This window comes from Zootoca vivipara, chromosome 8 (assembly GCF_965207765.1).
Source record: "Zootoca vivipara chromosome 8, rZooViv2.hap1.1, whole genome shotgun sequence".
NCBI lineage: Eukaryota > Metazoa > Chordata > Lepidosauria > Squamata > Lacertidae > Zootoca > Zootoca vivipara.
In genome coordinates this window covers 10561286-10581879 of record NC_142591.1, presented here as the reverse complement: position 1 = coordinate 10581879, position 20594 = coordinate 10561286, and the positions used below count along the sequence as shown (strand labels likewise).

Here is a 20594-nt window from a genome sequence, read left to right as displayed (position 1 = left end):
AAGACATTCCTGATCATTGGCCGTGTTGCCAGGGGCTGATGGTAGATGTAATCTAAAACATAGGGACGGCAACAGGCTGCACTACACTATAACAGTAGCAATCCAAATAATCTGCCAAACACTCTGCTTGATTGACTGGAACAGCATCAAGGTTATATCTACTATAATAACATATATAGTGCATCAATGCTGCACAGAGAAGTCCCGCCCCCCTTTCATAATACTAGAACTTATGGCCATTCAATGAAGCTGAATGTTCAGGACAGCTTCACACAGAACATAGCTAAATTATGGCATGTGGTCCCACAAGACACACTGAGGACCACCAACTTCAATGGCTTTTAAAAGAATTAAGACAAATTCATGAAGGATAAGGCTCTCAGTGGCTATAAGATACAACAGTTCTGTTCCATGCCCACTGTCAAGCAAAAGTGGGGACAGTGGCAGTGCACTCGGTTCCTACTTGAGGACTTGCTACAGGAATCTGGTTGGCCAGCAAGAACATGCTGTTGGACTCGGTGGGCCCTTGGCCTGATACAGCATGTTAAAAACTGAATAGGGCTCATCTCTATTGGAGAAATGGCCAATAGGTTTTTCCACCTTCTTATGATGCTTTAAGTCCCTAACAAAACTTAAATCATTCTAAGTAGCAAGATCAAACCGTCTTCGTAAATGCAATACACCAAAGATTTCAGTGGCTTTCTTATTTATTATTTTACTTATTAAATTTGTATACAGTACTGCCCTTTAACCATAGATATCAGGGTGGTTCACAACATAAAGATACAATATAAAAACACAAAACACATAATAAAAACAAGACCAACTGACAAACCAATAATGCCCCCTCAACGGTATCATTCACAAACTAAGGAAACTTTAATACTTGCAAGTTCATGACATCTGTACAAACCCATTTGACAAAACCAGCTTAAAAAGAAAGGCTGTTGTTTTTATATTTTGCAGACTGGGCCATGCTGCCCATCTAAAGTAGCTGACATTAAATGAAAACATTTATTATTATTTTTGAAAAAAATGTCTGATTATTTTTTATGTCGCCTACCTTTGCACTGCAAGACGTTGTGGGGCATGGTAAAGATGGGTGGCATGGAGACATACATGGATGATTACAGTGAAGCCTAAGAATAGTACACGGTTGCCTGCATTCTTCATCTATGAGGCATTCCCCTTTGTGGCAAATCCTTTTACATTTGTGCATTCCACATTTTAACATTCGATCACAGGGAAGACCACAGGAGATGTCAGTGAGGTAACAGGGAATATTGCTCCGCAGCTGAGCCAGGAAAAGGAAAAAAATGAAACAAAGAGATGGATACTGGACAACCTTGTAAGAAATAAGGTTTAAGATTGCCTATTATTTAAAAGCATATATACTAAGTCCATAGGATGGGCCCATCTCTCATTGTAGAAGAACTTTTTTGACAGACATATGAAGGGACCTGTGCTCATTAAAGGCTTCTGAATGAGTTCATCATGAAACTGTGTTGCAGTGAGACACATGATGAACCCCTTCATACAGCAGAGTTATCTTCAGATTTTCACTGTAAAAGTGGCTATCCAAATGTCAACTCATTGTGAGAAAATGGTTGTCTAAGCCCACATATTTTAATGGGCATGGGCTGCCAAATACTTAAAGAGCTTTGTCAGTTCAGAGCCACACAAAAAAAAGCAAACACAACTCACACTCCATTCTCTGCATCAGCAAAAATTTAAGAGCTTTGTCATTGAGGAAACAAACTGGTCTGGTCTGTGTTTTTTTTTAAAAAAAGCATCTAAAAACATAAGTTCTGTTTGGACAATCACGTTTTCATTCAGTAAGCTAAACTATGAATGACCCTATTGCCCATGCATGCAGACTTTCTTCTCTTTTCAAACTGCACCCAAATGAAGTACAGATCTACAGTCGTACTTTGGAAGTTGAGTGGAATCCGTTCCGGAAGTCCGTTTGACTTCCAAAACGTTTGAAAACCAAATCGTGGCTTCTGATTGGCTGCAGGAAGCTCCAGCAGCCAATCGGAAGCCGCGGAAATCCAACTGGATGTTTGGGTTCCAAAAGAACATTCACAAACCAGAACAATCACTTCCGGGGTTGAGGCGTTCGGGAGCCAAAAAGCCCGAGTTCCAGGGCCTTTGGGATCCAAGGTACGACTGTATACAATTAACTATGGCTTCACATTCATTCCAAACTCTATGATAAGCCTGGTTCAGATGAAATAGGACACTGTGGTCAATTGGAGTCATCTGTATTTGACCCAGGTGTTACTGCAAAGAGAGAAGAGAAGGGGCTGTGTGTGCAGACAAAAGGTTTATTTAAATCAGGGGTCAGCAAACTTTGGGGGGGGGGGGCGGAGTATATTTTGAAAAAAATATGAACGAATTCCTATGCCCCACAAATAACCCAGAGATGCATTTTAAATAAAAAGACACATTCTACTCATGTAAAAACATGCTGATTCCTGGACCGTCCGGGGGCCGGATTGAGAAGGCGATTGGGCCGCATCCTTCCCCTGGGCCTTAGTTTGGGGACCCTGATTTAAATCTTAGCTTAATAAATCAAGACATGATCTGGACGCAGCTGTACAGTGTGCAGATATGAGTTCTGCAACACCACTAACATGTACAAATAAAACACAGCTATGCTTTATCTCTAAAAATGGGAAGTTAAACAGTCACACTTACCTCATGTCTTCCCATACACCATTTCTGAACAAGGTACGTACATGGTGGACACTTGTCTTCACTATGACAGGAATGATACACTGCATCCACAGAAGGAGGGAAATCAGTTTCAAATAATGTAAGGAAATGTCTCAGAACGAAATCTCTTTAATGAAACAAATTCAAATATGTCCTTCTAACGCCATGTATTTTAGCATTTAATATTTTTACATTCTATTGTTCAGTGCAATCAGGCAAGCAAAATTTTACATGGTTGGTACATCAATTATGGCCTCATCTAAGTCACTTGGTCTGCTCTCATTTTAAATGTGGTATCATTTTACCAGTTCTCAAGATGGACTTCCTCTGAGCTTAAAAGAGGACTCCTATATTAGTGCACAAAAAAATAGGCTTCACAGTGCACACTATGACATCATTCTTTGCCAGAGCATGTCCTCCCTCTACACTGTATTGTGGGAAGGTACCTGATAGCTAATCAAATTAATTCATTCCATTCAATCTCCCAACCTACTAGGTTTTATCCAATGCAATGTGAGCGCCATTCCACTCACGCAATGGGACTTCCCGTTCATGTATTCTCCCTGAATGCCCCCCAAATCTTCTGAAGAGGGTTTCCCAACTCCTGGAGCAGATTTTGATGGTGTAACTGAGGAGAGAAAAGGAGGGGGGAAGTTCCATTGTGCAGTGGAATCTGCTGTGCAAGCAGAATAGCAACAATGGACGCAACCTTGTATTTCAAGCTATTTTGTTCCACGCTAATTGAAAAAAAAAAACCACTGCCTCAGTTATTCTACTAACAAGACAGAGGAAACCTTACCAAACTCTCTTTTATCAGGTCTCTGATCACATGAAGAGTATTTGAATCTACTTTTATTTGAAGTGAATGCCCTATTTATTCTTCTATGAACTAAGAAAATGCTTTGAAAGCTTTTACACCTGCATTTTACTACAGTAAGAAAAGTTCCGGAGTTCAGAAATTAATATTAAGATTTATTGTTATATCATACATTTGAAAATTTAATAGATTCATCATCTTAATTTGGCACGGTTGTTGTAGTAGTTGTAGTTGTTAAATACAGTTTGTATGTAAGTCTTACCTGGGTGGTCACATTCATGAGGTCTAGTACATGAATTTTTACATTCTGGTGGTCGAGTACCACAAGGTATTGGGGGGTATATTACTGATTCACCACAGTAACACGTTAATTCCTCAAAGCCTGAAGAAAAACAAAACCAAATAGGTTGCAGACATAACCAATGCTGCAGCTTTGCTGGCACAAAAGACTTTCATGCACGCAATGAAAAAGCTTCCTTGACCTATTATCCAACTGATAACTAACCATATAGATCAGTATATCTATAGATAGCGGGCACTTATCTATTTTATTTTATTTTAAAGTGGGCACGAAAGCAAGCTGAAAAAAATGGTATGGGACTTAACTGAAACTAAGGGGTGTTGCATTGTGCTCAATGTAGGGGTAGATCAATCCAAAGCCCTGGTCACAAACAGCAGGGTGGGAAAGAGTAGCAAATCCACCACCACATTCAACAATCCTGCTGCTCACACCAAGATGGAGGTTGTTGTTGTTGTTATTTTCCCAATTTTGCTCAAGGCTGGCACAGCAGAGAAGAGACGCAGATTAAGCACAACTCTGGGAAATGGATCTGCTTTGTACCCAGCAGATCCATTGGCGGCTCTGCTCTGCCCCAATAAAACCCTCATTTTGGGGACTTACGCCAGCTACCCACAGCAGGAATACTGCCAACAGTAGCTCCCCAACTTCCTATCCTTTTGGTGAGCTGAATGGGAGCCCCCATGATGGCAGAGCCCAGCAAAAGGATACCGCCACCTGTTCCCAACCCTCTCCAGCGGCACAGATTAAGGATTGGGACTGTACTCATAATTTTAAACAAACAAATTAATTTTAAACAACTTGAGTGAAGGGAATTGACTAGGTATTTCAAAACTAGTATAGAGCATACAATTCTGATGTGCACTCACTAGTCTGCCAGCACTTCTGACAATTGCCACGATGACAAGGTTCTTCGCATCTATGGATGCCACAATTGAGTTTCCGTCCACAAATCAAAGAGCACTTGTGTTCTTTGTCCTGCAAAAGGGGAAAAAATGTGGTGTAATTTATGTCGTTTTATGTGTGATGTGAAAAATGAAAATTACGCCCCCTCTTTCCTTTATATGAAATTAATAATTTATGCTTAATACTTGGTCTTTCTTCTAAATGATTTGGACTGATAAGGAAGAGTGTGACGTTAAAGCATTTAGGATCCACAATGGAGTGATGGGAAGTCGTTATAGAAATTATATACAGTATAAGGAAAAAGCCTAAGAATATGGGAATATGTATTTTTCTTTTTCTGAATGTATGCTTTCTTTATGATTTTAATAAAGCATTAAAAAGTAGAAAAAAAGAAAAACGAACATTAATTTTAAAAACCCACAAAGTTTCACATCAACCTGTTCCTTGCTTCAGCCTCTAAAGAAGAGAATAAAAATGGCTTCAAGCAGATTTTTTAAAGATCAAAACCAGGATGATTGCTTATGGCTATTATTGGCCAGCCTTCTAAATGTTAATTAAGAGTTCAAACAACTAATAAAAGGGGGGAATTCTTTTTCTGCTGGAAAAAAATCTCATTATATTTATGAACTCACCACACAGCAAATCTCATTACACTTGTGTCGTCCACATGACAGCTTCTTGTTGCATCTCTTGTCACACAAGAACACAACTACAACTAGAAATGAGAAAATACATTTAAATGATTGCTATTCATTGAAAATTACTGCACCTGCCCTTAGGCTCCACGTTGTATTAACTGTGATAAGACATTAGCCCTTGCAAGACCCATATAAAGAACGCAGACAAATCTTATTAGTATCTTGCCTTTCAGGACCCTTCCAAGGCAGCTTACAGGAAACATTAAGCTACAATTTTAAGAATTGTATCAACATATAAAAAGTAATTGGAAAAGCAAATATCATAACTCATAAAACAAAATTGCTTTTGATTTAGCAGAAGACTGATAACTATTTAGAAGTTACTAAACATTTCAACCATGAGGCCTAAAACTTAATTTGGCTTATCTGGCTTCAGTGAATGACAAGTATGGAATGACAAAGCCATATGGGAGTTAATGATTACTTGTGTAAGAAGCAGCATATCAACTGCAGGTAAACCTTGAGGAATATTTGCATATTTCATATACGGTACTGTATATATATATATATATATATATATATATATATATATATATATGTGTGTGTGTGTGTGTGTGTGTGTGTGTGTGTGTATACACACACACACACACACAGAGAGAGAGGGAGAGAGAGATCCTGTTATCCGTCTGCTTGTTATGTGAAAATTCACTTATCTAAACACAGGGATTTTGAACCCATACCTCATAGAGTCAGAGAATCACAAAGTTGCAAGGGACCTCGCTACACAAACGGCTGATTCAGATACCCAAACAGCCAGACCTGCATGTAAGCAAAACGCTTGAGAATGAATTTCCTTAGTCTCAGTGAAAATAAAGTAATGGCTTTAAATAAACTTGTTTAGTCCTCTTTTTGCTTGTCTGATTTTTGCTGGTTGTGCAGAGCCATTTTGGGTGCCGCAATCGCTATTCTCGGGCTCCTTTCCTCAGTTCTGGTTCCGGCTGCCTCTCCTAGCTAGCCACACAGGTTTTCCCCTCCCCTTCTCAGTTTTCCTGCTCAGCAGCATGCAGAAACAGATCCTCCCTTCTACTTGTATGCAGAGAAGCTGCTGCTGAAGCAGCAGCACCATGCAGGATTTGATATTTCCACTTAACGACGGTGAACGTGAAGGATTGGCTCCTATGTGGTGCTTCTCCTTCACAAGCAGCTTCCCTGGCGTGCAGTGAGGCCACGCAGCAGTGATCTCCCCGCCAGCCATGCCAGCTCTTCCCTTCCCCTGTCAGTGTTTCTGTCTGTGCCTTCCTACCCCAGCATAATGTCCACTTGTTATGCTGGGGTGGGAAGGTACAAGCAGAAAAACTGTGAAGAGAAACCACAATTGAATAAAGGGAACCAGGGAATAGTGAGCGCACCTGAATTAGCTGTGTACAACCAGCAAAAAACAAAAAGGAAGAGGGTTTCTATAAAGTTGTTACTCTACGGTATTTTATATTTGCTGAGATTGTTAAGTAAAGTCATTCTCAGAGAGTGGCAGCAGGAAACACACACACACACACACGCAGTATGACCTGCGAAGCATGGATTTTGTCATTTCTTCTAGGTTGGGAACACAGTGGGATTTCCCCCATGGGAAACAACTGAAACCAGTGCCTTGGTATGTGAACACTCGTCTAACCAACTATTTCTGGGGAACAGATTAAGTTCTCAAAGCAGAGGAGAGTGTACAGTGGTACCTTGGTTTACAACCATAATCCACTCCGGAGGTCCGGTTGTAAACCAAAACAGGTTGTAGCCCAAGGCACACTTCCGCCAATGCGGCTCCCCCCCCCAAATGGGTTGTAATCCAAGAAAAGGGACACACACTTCTGGGTTTGACATGGTTGTAATCCAAAACGGTTGTAATCCAAAACGGTTGCAAACCAAGGTATACATATGTGTGCATATGCATATGTGTGCACATATGCAAGAATTTTGCTTATGTGCTTTCAATGACATATCAGGAAATGCTTATACTTTCTGAGGTGTCAAGGAGCCAGACAACAAGCAGCAATGATTAGCATTTTTTCATACACACGGGGCTCCCCAGCATTGGCTATAACAGGCAAAGGTCTGCAAGGTGTCTCCTTCTCTTTCAATAGTCAGTGACTGAAGCCTCAGCCGAGTGTGCCGAACTAACTTTGTGAGTTGGAACCACTGTGTTTACATATTTCACAAGAGTACTAGCATATAATAGCCATGAATGTGCTTGTTACCTTGGTTTTTGAGTGAGGCACAGGGAACTTCCTAAAGAAAAGAAAATTGATTGGATTATAGCCACATTAAAATATCATCAGACTGACATTAAAGAAAAACACCTTGTAACAGCTAATATTGCATCTTAACCATTGCAAAAATTCTCAGTGCCACATGTTCTCACTACACCTAGATTTTCAGCATTTGGAAACTGAAAAGTCTGACTGTGATGGATGAATCCATTGAACTGTGTGAAGGCTGAATTATTCCAGAAGCACACAAAAGCAGTCACCTTACAACCAACAGGAGGGGACAACTATTCAGGATAGTAGCATGTATTTCACAACCAACAAGCAGAATTTCAAATACGTAAGTGTCTAGAGGCAGCCTAATGATCTGGTTAAAGGACTGAAAATATCAGTCTCCTGGGTTAGTTTATAAAAAAATAAAAGAGAGATCTACTATGTGTGGCTGCATTAGCGATTGCAAAACTCTCCTTTGAAATCAACACTACCATAAAGTACAGTACATTAAGTACAGTACATTTGCTGCACTATACAGGAGATAAAATAAAAAAATTCCTTCAGTAGCACCTTAAAGACCAAGTAAGTTTATATTTTGGTATGAGCTTTCGTGTGCATGCACACTTCTTCAGATACACAGAAAGCTCATACCAAAATATAAACTTAGTTGGTCTTTAAGGTGCTACTGAAGGAATTTTTTTATTTTGCTTCGACTCAGACCAACACGGCTACCTACCTGTAACTATACAGGAGATAGTATAGTTTATTGGAAGCTGATTTGAAATTGTATTTACATCCAAAACCCCAGTACTGGGAATCAGAGGTTGGATGAGAATATAGAGAGCCCTGCTGCTAGTCCAGCACCTTGTTTTCTACAGATGACAACAAAGTGCCTATGAGAAGCTCACAAACAGGACAGGAATGCAACAACACTCTCCCTACTTGTGCTCCCAGCAGCTGGTGTTCAGAGGCCTGGCCTCTCTGATCCTGGAAGTAGTATATAGCCATTATGACCAGAGTCACTGATAGCCTTATCCTCCACAAATCTGAACGATCCACTTTTAAATCACTTTGAATGATCCACTTTTAAAATTGTCTTAAACTGGTGGCATCATCATGTCCTGTGGAAGCAAATTCCATTGCTTAGCTAGACAGTGTGAGAACCACTTCCTTTTGTCCATCCATAAGCTCTCACTGGAGATTATGATCTAGTGCTCACTGGAAGGACAGATCGTGAAGCTGAGGCTCCAGTACTTTGGCCACCTCATGAGAAGAGAAGACTCAGTGGAAAAGACCCTGATATTGGGAAAGATGGAGGGCACAAGAAGAAGGGGACGACAGAGGATGAGGTGGTTGGACAGTGTTCTTGAAGCTACGAACATGAGTTTGACCAAACTGCGGGAGGCAGTGGAAGACAGGAGTGCCTGACGTGCTTTGGTCCATGGGGTCACGAAGAGTCGGACATGACTAAACGACAACAATCTCTTACTGGTAAACTTTATTGGATGACACTGGGTTCCAGTGTTACAAGAGAAGGGAGAAAAGTTCTCTCTCTCCTCTTTCTCATCAAGTATCAAGATATTAAATACTGAAGAGCTTATGATATTAGGGTGCTGATCCTTAAAAATCACCCAATTTTAGGGTAAGCTGCAGAAATTGAGAGATCTGGAATTCATTGGTTCAACCCCAATTCACCTCATCAATACTACTTGGGGATTCTTACACCATCACATTTCCAAAACGAGGGGAGGGAAGCCAAATGGCCCATGGGTAAGCATTATAGCACATATATTTAAAAAATATTTGAATACTTTGGTTAAAATGCTATGTAACACTGCCAAAAATAAATGGACATTCAATAATTGCGGCATAAATATATTTATATAGGAAAAAACACATCACACGGGACAGAAACGGAAAAACGGTTTTGCAAGCTCAGATTAGAAGATAACCATGCAAACATAAAAAGTAGATATCATATGCTTTAGTCTTTCAAGTGCCACAAGACTGTTTTACTTTCAATATTCATTTTTTATTATTTTCAGGAATTACCTTTGTTTTTAAGGCACATCTGCAGTAAATCTTTGATGTGCGAGAACACGGTCCACATTCTCCTTCATGGCAGAGGTTTTCGCATGTATGAACAGCATCTATGCATAATTAAGAGAATATGGTTAACTGAAACTTTAATACACTGGGTCGTATTTAACTAATGTGTCCTGTCAGCAAATGGGATTCCCCTTCCTCACTCTACACCCTTACCAAATCTGCTCCAGAGGGTTGGGCAAATCCCTAGAACAGATTTAGAGGCCTGCTGGAGGAGGAGGGTGGGGGGAAAAGTATTGTGCCATAACCAGATATTATTGCATTGATGGGGCATGGTAATGCTAATTTGGATACAACCCAGAGTAACTATGCATTCCCTGAGCAAAATAAGCAATCACAGATTCCATTCCTTAGAGTAAACAATAACACTAGTTGTCCATGATACCGTTTTTGCAATTTTTTTTGAAACTTAACTTTATTGTGAATATATCATTCACTAGGTCCTGTGAGGTAGGTTAGACTGACAGATAGTGGCTGACCCAAGCTCAGTCACGCAAGAATTTGAAAACAGGCGTTCCTAGCCCAAGTCTGGTGTTCTATTCATTACATCACACTGGGTCTATACATTACGAAAGTATGGTGCTCCATTCATTTGCTCTTGTGCAGGATTCACCAGCTTGGAAAAACTGACTTTTTTACAGCATTTAGATCCTTTTTATCCTGGTGGCTGGAGGTGAGAGGCTGCGCAAAAGTACAACCATTTGGTAAAACACAGAGCAGCTTACAACCTCTTTTCCATCTTCCTCCCCAAAGAAAAATTTCTTTTCTATATAGGCTTTTTCTATCAACTTGAACTGCCACCATAGAAATGCATTTTTATTTCATCTTTTTAAAAAAATCATTCTGGAAGTGGCAATAAAATTCAACACAAATGAATGTTACATACACAAGCAAGCAACATTCTAATTACCAAAGCTACTACAAGGCAGAGGTTTTCCACATGTTCTTCCACACGATGGGATGGGATCTGTGCAGAGTTTACGTTCTGTGCACCCCAGCTCTAATAATTTATTAAGGGGCGTCTGCCCACAAGGGCAACAGTGCACTATTTGTGGAAGCCGTGGACAAGGCTGGCAAGACTGGGGGTGGCATACTTGTGCACAGTTGTGCATTCCACAGGATAGTTTTCTGAAATTAAAGAAATATAGTTTATCCCATGTAAGGCTATGTTAATCCACAAACATTGACAAAATTGAGCTCAAGTTCTAAGCAGAACTTACTTGCCACAAGTTCTCAGACAAGAGAAATGATCCTCACTTGTCCCACACAACACTTCTCGAGAGGTGCTCCCACAGTAACACACTGTACAGAGAAAAGCATTTGGGGGAGAAAGAGAAACAGAAAGAGTTATCATAAAGTGAAAGGACAACACAGGAGCCAAAATAAAGATTAATCAGATCAATTGGATTAACCCACCCCACAAAAGAAGGAGTAAATCCTACACCAATCCAGAGTGGGGTCCTCAAGACGGTTGGACGGCACCTTGTACGCCTCCTTCTCGCAACTCCTGCAGCCAAGCTGGTGCCAAACATATTGTTCTGCTTTCCTTTGGAGCACAACAGCAAGGCTGGGGGTGGGGTGGGGTCTTGTCGTCTGGGCAGCCCAGGACTTCCATAAGCACTTGCCCAGGCTTGTGCCCTGGGGAGGTCACTTCAGTGCTGCTAATGCAGCAAAAACAATGGGGGGGGGGCAGCAGTTACCAGTTTCTGCAGCCACAGCAGAAATTGGCACAATTAAAATGCCATCCCCAATTGGAACCGTAAGAAATTGCACAGTGTATGATTAGATTGTTTCATCCTTCTCATGTAAGATTGTGATTTTAAGTTACTAGGTTGAACCACTAGGAGTGTGTACAAATACTGTAGCCTTAAAAGAAGAAAAACAACAAATCTTATGAACTGCATGCAGTTGATTAGCAACTGGACATTTAACTTCAGAGGAAAAAAATGTTTTGATTCATTTTAGAGACCAGTTGCTCTTTGTAGTCTTCATCACTAACATATAACTCCAGTGGAATGTGAGAGGGAGAGCACTATTCTTCTGATAATACTCCCAATCCCCCTAGCTATGTTCCGTTTTCCTGATGGAACAATGGTGTCTCCAGTCCTGTTGCTGCTACCTCATTTTTGTTACTGTACTTCAATAGCTCTTCTGTTTCTTCATGTCAATCCGTGAAAAGGTTCAGGAAAGCCTAACATAATTCTGAAGCATGTTGGTCCTACATAATCAACAACTCCTGGAAGTTTTAGTACTATTTTATTAGAAATTTAATTTTCTACATTTTTGTTGTTGTTAACACACACACACACACACACACACACACACACACACCCCACCACCACTCACCTTGTTTTACAGTCATTTCACACGGCTGGCATTTTCCTGAATGGCATATCTGGGTACAGCTATGTGTACCACAATTCAAAACATTCCCACATATGTTAGTACACTGAATTGCAGTAGAATGCCCACAGCGAACTGAATGGCTGTAGAAGAAAACTCAGTCAGTCATCAGTTGCAGTGGACAAGATTAGAATACTGTGTTTATAGTTTAGGCTATCACCCACATTCCCTCTGAATGTGACTATATATATTTAGTAAAGGAGCTGTTAATATTAACAGGCAAGTCCCTTTAGACTTTAATACATGCTCCATTGAGGGTTTTGCTAAATTAAAGGGAGAATAATTCCATAACAGTGAAAACCACAGAGATCTTTATTTAAACATGAAAAATGCTTCCAGCACCCACAGTACCAGCGTGTCTTAAAGCATATACTTTTGCACCATTTGAAAATGTAAAACTATTCTTTGCAATTATACAGTTTTAGCAGCACACAGCAGGTTACACCAACATGTAACTTTAAAGTGGCAGTTATTTTGTTTCAAATAAAATGCCCATGCACCCTTTCTCAAATGCAAATTTGATACAATTAGTCTGAGTTCAGTGTGTCTAAAGAAGCGTTCTCACACAATTGGGCATATGCTATCTAAGAGAAAATACTTGGGGGGAGGGAACCATTTCCATTTGGTTCTATTTGTCATCTGTGAAGTAGTCCAAATGGCTTTTAAGCAAACAAAAGGAGATAATGTAGCATTTCTGTTAATTCATTTGTACCTATAACAAAGGGAGCCAGCTCAATATGAGAAGGTACTGGTAGTTTGCAAACCTGACACAAAAGAATTAGAAATTCTTATGTACCGTACATGAAATCCATACAAATCATGGTGGTTGGGGTGGACAATAAGAAAACCTCTTAGAATGGTAAAGCAGATGAGTTATCTAGCTTAGAAGTTAGTTATTTAACTCCAAATGGGGAATATGTGGCTCTCCAGATGTTACTGAACTCCAATGCCCATCAGCCCCAGCCAGCACTGGCCAGAGATTTGGGGTCAAAGTAGCTTTGAGCTCCTCTCCAAGCCCCTGACACATTCACATTTAGCCCAAGCTTGGCTTAGCATGATGTGTGAACCAGGCTGTAATGGAACCTATGTTTTAGCTTACTCTTCTAAGCCTGCCCCACAGAGAAATATATCAATGAGATTTCAGCTTGCCATCTTGCAAGTAGAAAAATTTGAGTGTTTTGCCCAGTACATATGTTAAAATTTAAGCCATGTTTTCCAAGCCAACTTCAAACCATTTTTTTCATATGCCAATTTGGAGCTAATTCACAATTACTCACATACTGGCTGCACTGGAGGAATCAGCCATGGTTTACTGTGATGCGAAAGCAACACTGGCAATTACACTGAAAGTATCTTCTTGCTCACTAGCAAAGTGTCTCCTCTGCAGACTTTACCACTACCTTAAGAGGCAGGGTAGGCATCCCTGTCTCTCAGTGACTGGGGCTGCGATTCCCATCACTCCAAGGCAGGTCTACTAGCTGGAGCATTCTGAAATAGCTATACATCTGGCAACTGAGTGGCTAAAGGGCCCTGACCTCATTTTGCAGTATTTGGTTTCTGTGTAGCTGGGGAGATAGTGGCACTGCAGAGAACTCATCTCAAAGGTCAAAGCATTTTGGCAGGGCTGTGTCCTCCAGTCAGGAGAGCCCTAAATAAAGTACTGGTGGTTCTCTCATCCCCACCCCAAACACCCCTGCTTTTGATGCCTCAGGGGAAAATTGGCCTGGCATTGTTTTAGTTTAGATTTTTCTTCAAGGCTGCTCTCAGTATCCATGCTGATTTATAGTTCAAGTACCATTGTGCATGCCCTTTCCCATATAACCAAACAAGAGTCTATCCAGATAAGACTATTTTCAAAGTGAAGGGAAATTAAGACTAAAAAGGAAATGGGGGGGTGAGGGTATAATGCAAGTTCAACAGGACAATCTAATCTACAACTCTGAATTGTAATCATACACAAAATGATTATATAGCATACTATGATACACACAGAAGCAACACAAAACTGAAAACCTGAGCTTAGTGGGCCTTACTGTATTTACCTTTCACTATTTTTCTTATTCGTGGGACAACCTGAGAAAAAAACACCTTAATAACAATAGATAGAAAAGCACCAAATATTGGCAACTTCATTTTTTACATCAGCAGTAGCAATGAACAAAGAAAACTTGAGGGCCAGCCCATAAATCACGTTCCATTTATTTCAGATGTATCAAAATTATCTATTGATTGTCTGGAAATTCTTACTTGACAGGAATCTCACACAGCAGGGGCGTGATTACTCACAATAGGAAGAGTTATTTGTGGTGTACATCATAAAGACAGCATGCAATTGCTAGGCAATCACAGCAGAGAGGGTGGCATCTATTTCTGATGCGTTTTGCTGTACAGTCTGTAAAAGTTTGTCACTGTGCATAGAGATCACGTACAGAAGGATTTGCTTATTGCAATATGCCACTGAAGCTTCATATAATATTAATATCTATGCCATGCTTTCCTTCTCAAGTAATTTTGTTTTTCTTCCCTAACAGCACGCTTCCCTATTTTCCAATTTTGGTAAGAAGAATGATTGCCATTAAAAACACTGCCCACCAGCCAGAGGAGGGTACTGCAGTAGACAATCCAACTGCACAGACATGGAAGGAGCATGTATACTAGGAGATACATGCCATTAAAACGGTAGCCAGCCAATTTCCTAATAATGTGGACAATTTTAAAATACTGTTTTAAATAAATATTATTTTAAATGTTTTAGATTCTTCAGAGACATTACAAAAAAATAATATTAAATTATTATTCTGTGACAGGCCGCAAATAAATATTAAGCATTTTGCAATAAAGTCTAAGTATGATCTCACCTTGTGCGTCCACATTCACATTTTTTGGTCATGAAAGCAGGGCATGATGGGCAAGGTCCTGGATGGCAGAGTCTGAAAAATGGAAGTATTCAACAGAATTTAAGTTTTGTAACATTTTCATTTCAATATTATTCACAAAATAATTCACAAGCAGTTATCCTTGCATACTGAAGTTAAGGCATCATCAGAACTTTAGTATACTACACGGAACGTAATTTAATAATTACAATGCTGGACACAATACTACCATGCCTAACACAACACAAACGCCTAGTTAAGATATAATGATGAGGAACAAAGTCCCCAGCTGTGTTTAGAATATCAGGAGTAGTTCTTTATTTTACAGCACAATCATTTGATATTCTAGTTAATGTGAATTTTCATTTAACACTCACCCATGGTGAAAGTTAACAGGGAAAGGGCAAAAGTATTTCACACCCTAAAAGGAAGCGGCTGGATGGGAAGGAAATATATGAACCTACAGCTGCTTATCTCTAACATGCAACTAAGTGAACCCCACCATCAACGCTTGCACCATCTCAGCAAGTCCTGCTTATGATCTCAGCAGAACCACTGCTGTGTCCAAAATGCTGCCGTTCCCACCGGCTAGGCAGGCAAACGGGGAGACCAGTGAAGATGTTCTTTTTCACTGCACAAGCTCTGGGCTGGTATAGCCAAGAGGCCCTGGTTGGGCCCATTAGCAGTAGCTGGACCAGCTTAGCATCCAGTGGATTCTTGGCCAGTCAAGCTCTGCATTCTTCCTCACCCACTGACCCTGAAGCTCCATTTTGGGGAGATGATACTAGCTACCACTAGTGGGGATACCACCAGTGATAGCTTCTGCCCACCATTTTGGCTGGTATAGCAAGGACCTTCACAGTGGCAGCTGGACAGTCAGCTGCCTCCTAGCTTTTCTTCAGTGCAGTGGATCAAGGGTTAGGACTGCTCTACCCACCACATGCTTTTGCAGAACAAAAGCAAAAAGCCCTGCATTTCTTTCAAAAGTTAAGGCATATCATCTAATGCGCTGGGGATTTTGAAAACATACTTACATATTACATAAATGTGGACAGTCTTGAGCTGATCTTTTCTTTCTACAGAGTTCTCCACAGCTATGTGGAATTTCATTTCGATTCCATTCAGGATTTTTTACCCTACCTATGGAAAAACACCCAACACAGAGAATGTTCGTTTTAAAAATCAATCAAAGACAGAACTATATTAAAACTTTAAAAGATTTCATTTTTTGTGATTCCTCTTAATGAAGTTTTTTTTAAAAAAATTAATCATCTTTTACATTTTTACAACAGGTTTTTAAACTTACATGAGGACAATATGACCAAATTCTTCCAGCACACATCACCCTTTTCTTCTATCTCTAATCCATTCTTTGTCTATGTATATGTGTGTGTTTGTGTGTAATATGTATTACAAGAAGTATGCACAGAACTTCATTTCATGTACCTACAAATACAATTAAAGTTTCCATGTTCCTTGCAAGTTTAGCCCTGCCAGCTATTAAAAGAACTGGAAACAATCATCTACAGCCATAATCATTCATATCCTATTATAATTTTAAACATATGTTATTCAGTCTATGCTTTAAAAGATGGGAGCTGAATGTTTCCATAGTGACAGCAAACTGTTCAGCAGCAGACAAGATGGCAGCATCCACACCACAAGGTGCAAACAGTATTTCATAAAGATCTTTATAAAGACAAGCATATGAAATGTGTACTTGTGTAAGTATGTATGGGTGTGTGTGTATATTTATGTATGTATGTATGTATGTATGTATGTATGTATATATTAAAAATGTTCAAATATATATAGTATATTAAATTTATATGCTACTCTTCAGTGTTGCTTTTCTCAAGGCATGTAATACGTTGGGCAAATTCCCTAGTGTAAATTCCACCCATTCTAGTTTTTTAGGTGAAAACAGTAAACAAACAAACAACCTTAACATGAAAAATATTAGTTAACTTAAGGAAGTGCCCTTCTCTTTCATGTAGAAGAGGGCCTTCTGAATAATGTGGGGTGAGAAGTGAGTGGCTGTTGAAGAATACTGTAATAGATTATGTTTACTGTTGATAAACAAAATGAAAACAATAGCCATACTGAGTTACATATGCACTGGAAGGTTCATTATGCCAAGCTGTAAAAATGCAATCAAAACGAACCCATATCAAAATGATGAAATTTTCAAAAACATTCAATATTCCATGAATTCTGACTCTGGAAGACACTTACCACAGAAACAGGTGTAAATATTAGGAACTTGGGATGAAACATTTTGACAAGCAGGGCACCGCCAACCACTATTACCATCTGCAAAAAAATGAGGGAGGCTTTATAATTCTCAATCAATTTCAGGATGTATTTGATCACCAGAAGTAACAAAATATAGGAAAAACAATTTCTTGAAAAAAGTCTCATATAGTACTTCAATAAACGTGTTTTACATAAAGTTAATTGAGGCAGTCACACAAGATTATGTAAAAGCAGTTAAGCACAGGGGGTCTTATCAATACATTTAACAAGCTGGAGGAAATACTGACCTTCATTCTGCGCTGCTGGTGATCTTGCCCACTTCTTAATGCAGCTCAAGTGGAATACATGATAGCAATTCTGACAGCTCCACACTGGGGCCACCACACGGATCACATCACAACATACCATGCATTCATATTTTTCTGAGGTAAGCTGCTCTATCAGAGACCCTAAGAAAGATATTTTAGGACATATACAAACATTATTCCAACAGCAAATAAGCCCTGTGGCATCTTAAACAAATGTACAGCAGCATAACAATGCTTTTGCCTTCAGTTACCAATTTGTGAATGGTGTTTCTGCTTTCAGGACATATTCCTTTATTTTTTAATCTTATCTTGCATAATCATCTCCCTACCCTACCCAAGGCCCATACTGTACCTGCATTTAACATCAAACACCTTCACTCCCCACTCCAGCCATTTGATGAACAAAGGTATCCAACACTTCCTCTCCCGCCTTCTCCCTCGGACCACTCATTGTCATCCCACCACTACTCCCCGTACTCTGAGCCTTCTTCCCTTGGTGGTTCCCCAGCTGGTTCCTCCCACCATTCCTCTGCGTCCAACCAGTCCATGACAGGTCTGAGCAGCAAAATGAACAAATATTTTGTGGTGGTAGAGGTCAGCTAGATATACACGCAGACTTTAGATGCTCCTCTCCAACCCTGATCACCCACTTACATTACAAGAAGCAAAAAGTGTCATATTGCTAATAATAATAATAATAGGTAAGGAGATGCTCCGTCAAGCACTGAATATCTTTTCATCTAAATATCAACACTATCTCATCACTGCGGCAGGAGTCCTGATTCTCTGTAGGTACAACTTTGCAAATGCAGAGTGGCTGTAACATGAAACAGCAGGCAATTCCAAAACACCAGTCTGCTCAGCAGTACTACAAAGATGAGAGACTTTGCACAGCAAGCGCTGCTGACATTACAGTACATTACGGTACTAGTGGCACACCTTTCCAAGCAACATGTTGCTGAACTTCAGGACATTGTTTGTTTGTTACAAACAGAGCATGCCATTTATAACCTTAGTGGTTAAAAGTGTTCTATCTTTAAAGAACACTTCACACACTGATTCAACTACTGCTGCAGATAATCTGAGGCAAATTCTAGTGCAGGCATCCCCAAACTTCGGCCCTCCAGATGTTTTGGACTACAATTCCCATCTTCCCCGACCACTGGTCCTGCCAGTTAGGGATCATGGGAGTTGTAGGCCAAAACATCTGGAGGGCCGCAGTTTGGGGATGCCTGTTCTAGTGCATCCATGTTACGCCTCACCACTTTCCCACATGTGCACCAAAACACCCTGGTGTTTTGATAGCGCACAAATAATTGTTATGATGAGCAAGCTGTTTCAGAAAAGCTTCTCACAGCACAATCCTAACCATGTATACTTAGAGGTAAGCCCTTGTGAATTCAATGGCACTTACTCCCACATGCATGGGACTAGGACTGCAAAATCAGCCATTGTTGATTTTTTTCTTCTGAGGAACTCCTGAGAAGGTTCCAGGGAAACTTCCATAGTGTTCCTCAAAACCACCAAAATACCATTTGGATATCAATTAGGATCACTATTCAGCTATCCCAGCCTATTCTAAACCCAGGAAATTAAAAGCTTGCCTGGTGCAATTATATACCACACAATTAATCAAGTTCACAACTGAAAACCTAGGAAGATATACAATCAACTACAAATAAATAACAAGTAAGCAATTGACTCAGCAGCTGCACCAGCACACAATTAAGCGTAAAATCAGCATAAAACCATATGAAGCAGCATAAGATCAAAACAAATTCTAACGTTATCCAACCAAGGGGAAACAGATAGTTTAGGGATAAGGATATTTTGGCTCCAGATTTTGCTAGACTACAACTCCCATTTTACTGATGGCTATGATGTCTGGGGCTAATAGGAATTGGAATCCAACATCTGGAGATCCACTGCCACCTTTTGTAAAAGCTAAAGGAAAGCACAAAGCTGGGCTTTCAGGTCCTCAAATTGGTTAAGAATGGAGAAATTTACCTGTATGAGTTTCTTTGCTCTTTGGTGCATCATTTTGCTTTTTCCAGCGCCTACTTTTATATCCATCTTGAAAGACAGGTTTTCTCCCATCACGTGTACCTGATTCCTGTACTGGCTGTGCCTGTGCCACACTCACTAAGTTTGAACCCCTTTCGCGCAGCACAGATTCTCTCTTCTCACTGGTGCGTTCTTTGGGAGGATGCGGAAGGGACGCATTCTTAACATGTTTTACGTGTTTGCTCCTAGATGTATCTTGCCTTTTGCCAGTCTCTTTATTCCACATAGGCTCCCTAAAATATCTGTTGGCAAAAGGGTACTTTCTCCGTGCAATGCTATTGTCAGAAAAGCCATCAGATATTGCTTTTCCAAGTGATGCATCAGAAGAGTCTGACTGTGTAAGATCTATTGCTGGTATATTTTCAAAGGGCTTGTCCTTCCATTTAGAAACTACTCTTTTATCCCTTTCAGGAGGATGTTTCTCCTTTTCCTTCAACCCTCTTCCACGTGAATGCATCAAATATGTCTTCTTTGGCTTTGCTCCTCTGTTATCTGCAGTAGCAGCCTCTTTTTCACTGTCTGAAGAAAAATCACTGTATTCTCTTGGATTCATCCTTCGTCCTTGAATCAATCTGCCATCTAAACATTGAGGATCTTCTGAATTCCCTGCATTTGTCTGCTTTGCCTGATTTCTGCCATGTGTTCTATCATTCCTTGATCTCAGCCATCGCTGACTGTGTAAGTTGCGGCCCTTTGTTTTACCCATACTGTTGAACAATGAAGAATCTGGTTGGCTTCTATGCTGACTCTCTAGACTATAAAAAGTATGCTGATCTACAGGAGAATTTTCATATTTACTGTGTCTAGGGTGAACAGAAGGTGGTATAGCATTTCTGTCCCGATTTGATTCCAATCTGGATTGACTATTCCAGTTCAGACTGAAAGCTTGCCTGTCTCTTGGAATGAAGTCAGTTGCATCTGGATTTAACACACCTAGGAAAAAGGAATATAT

General features: G+C 40.1%; 1 protein-coding gene across 3 annotated transcripts in view; it reads right to left on the bottom strand.

Annotated features, from left to right (window-relative positions):
* NFX1 (nuclear transcription factor, X-box binding 1) overlaps positions 1 to 20594 on the bottom strand; it is a 34451-nt gene that overhangs the window by 11986 nt on the left and 1871 nt on the right. For all 3 annotated transcript variants that reach the window (XM_035124986.3, XM_088675082.1, XM_035124988.3), the window contains exons 2-16: positions 19586 to 20575; positions 17558 to 17719; positions 17250 to 17327; positions 16049 to 16154; positions 14997 to 15068; positions 12082 to 12221; positions 10956 to 11037; positions 10646 to 10863; positions 9682 to 9779; positions 7627 to 7657; positions 5372 to 5454; positions 4703 to 4811; positions 3798 to 3917; positions 2701 to 2780; positions 1064 to 1294 (exon numbers count right to left, since the gene is read on the bottom strand). In XM_035124986.3, coding sequence (XP_034980877.3) covers positions 1064 to 1294; positions 2701 to 2780; positions 3798 to 3917; positions 4703 to 4811; positions 5372 to 5454; positions 7627 to 7657; positions 9682 to 9779; positions 10646 to 10863; positions 10956 to 11037; positions 12082 to 12221; positions 14997 to 15068; positions 16049 to 16154; positions 17250 to 17327; positions 17558 to 17719; positions 19586 to 20575 — 2600 coding nt within the window. The remainder of the gene's footprint in view (positions 1 to 1063; positions 1295 to 2700; positions 2781 to 3797; positions 3918 to 4702; positions 4812 to 5371; positions 5455 to 7626; positions 7658 to 9681; positions 9780 to 10645; positions 10864 to 10955; positions 11038 to 12081; positions 12222 to 14996; positions 15069 to 16048; positions 16155 to 17249; positions 17328 to 17557; positions 17720 to 19585; positions 20576 to 20594) is intronic.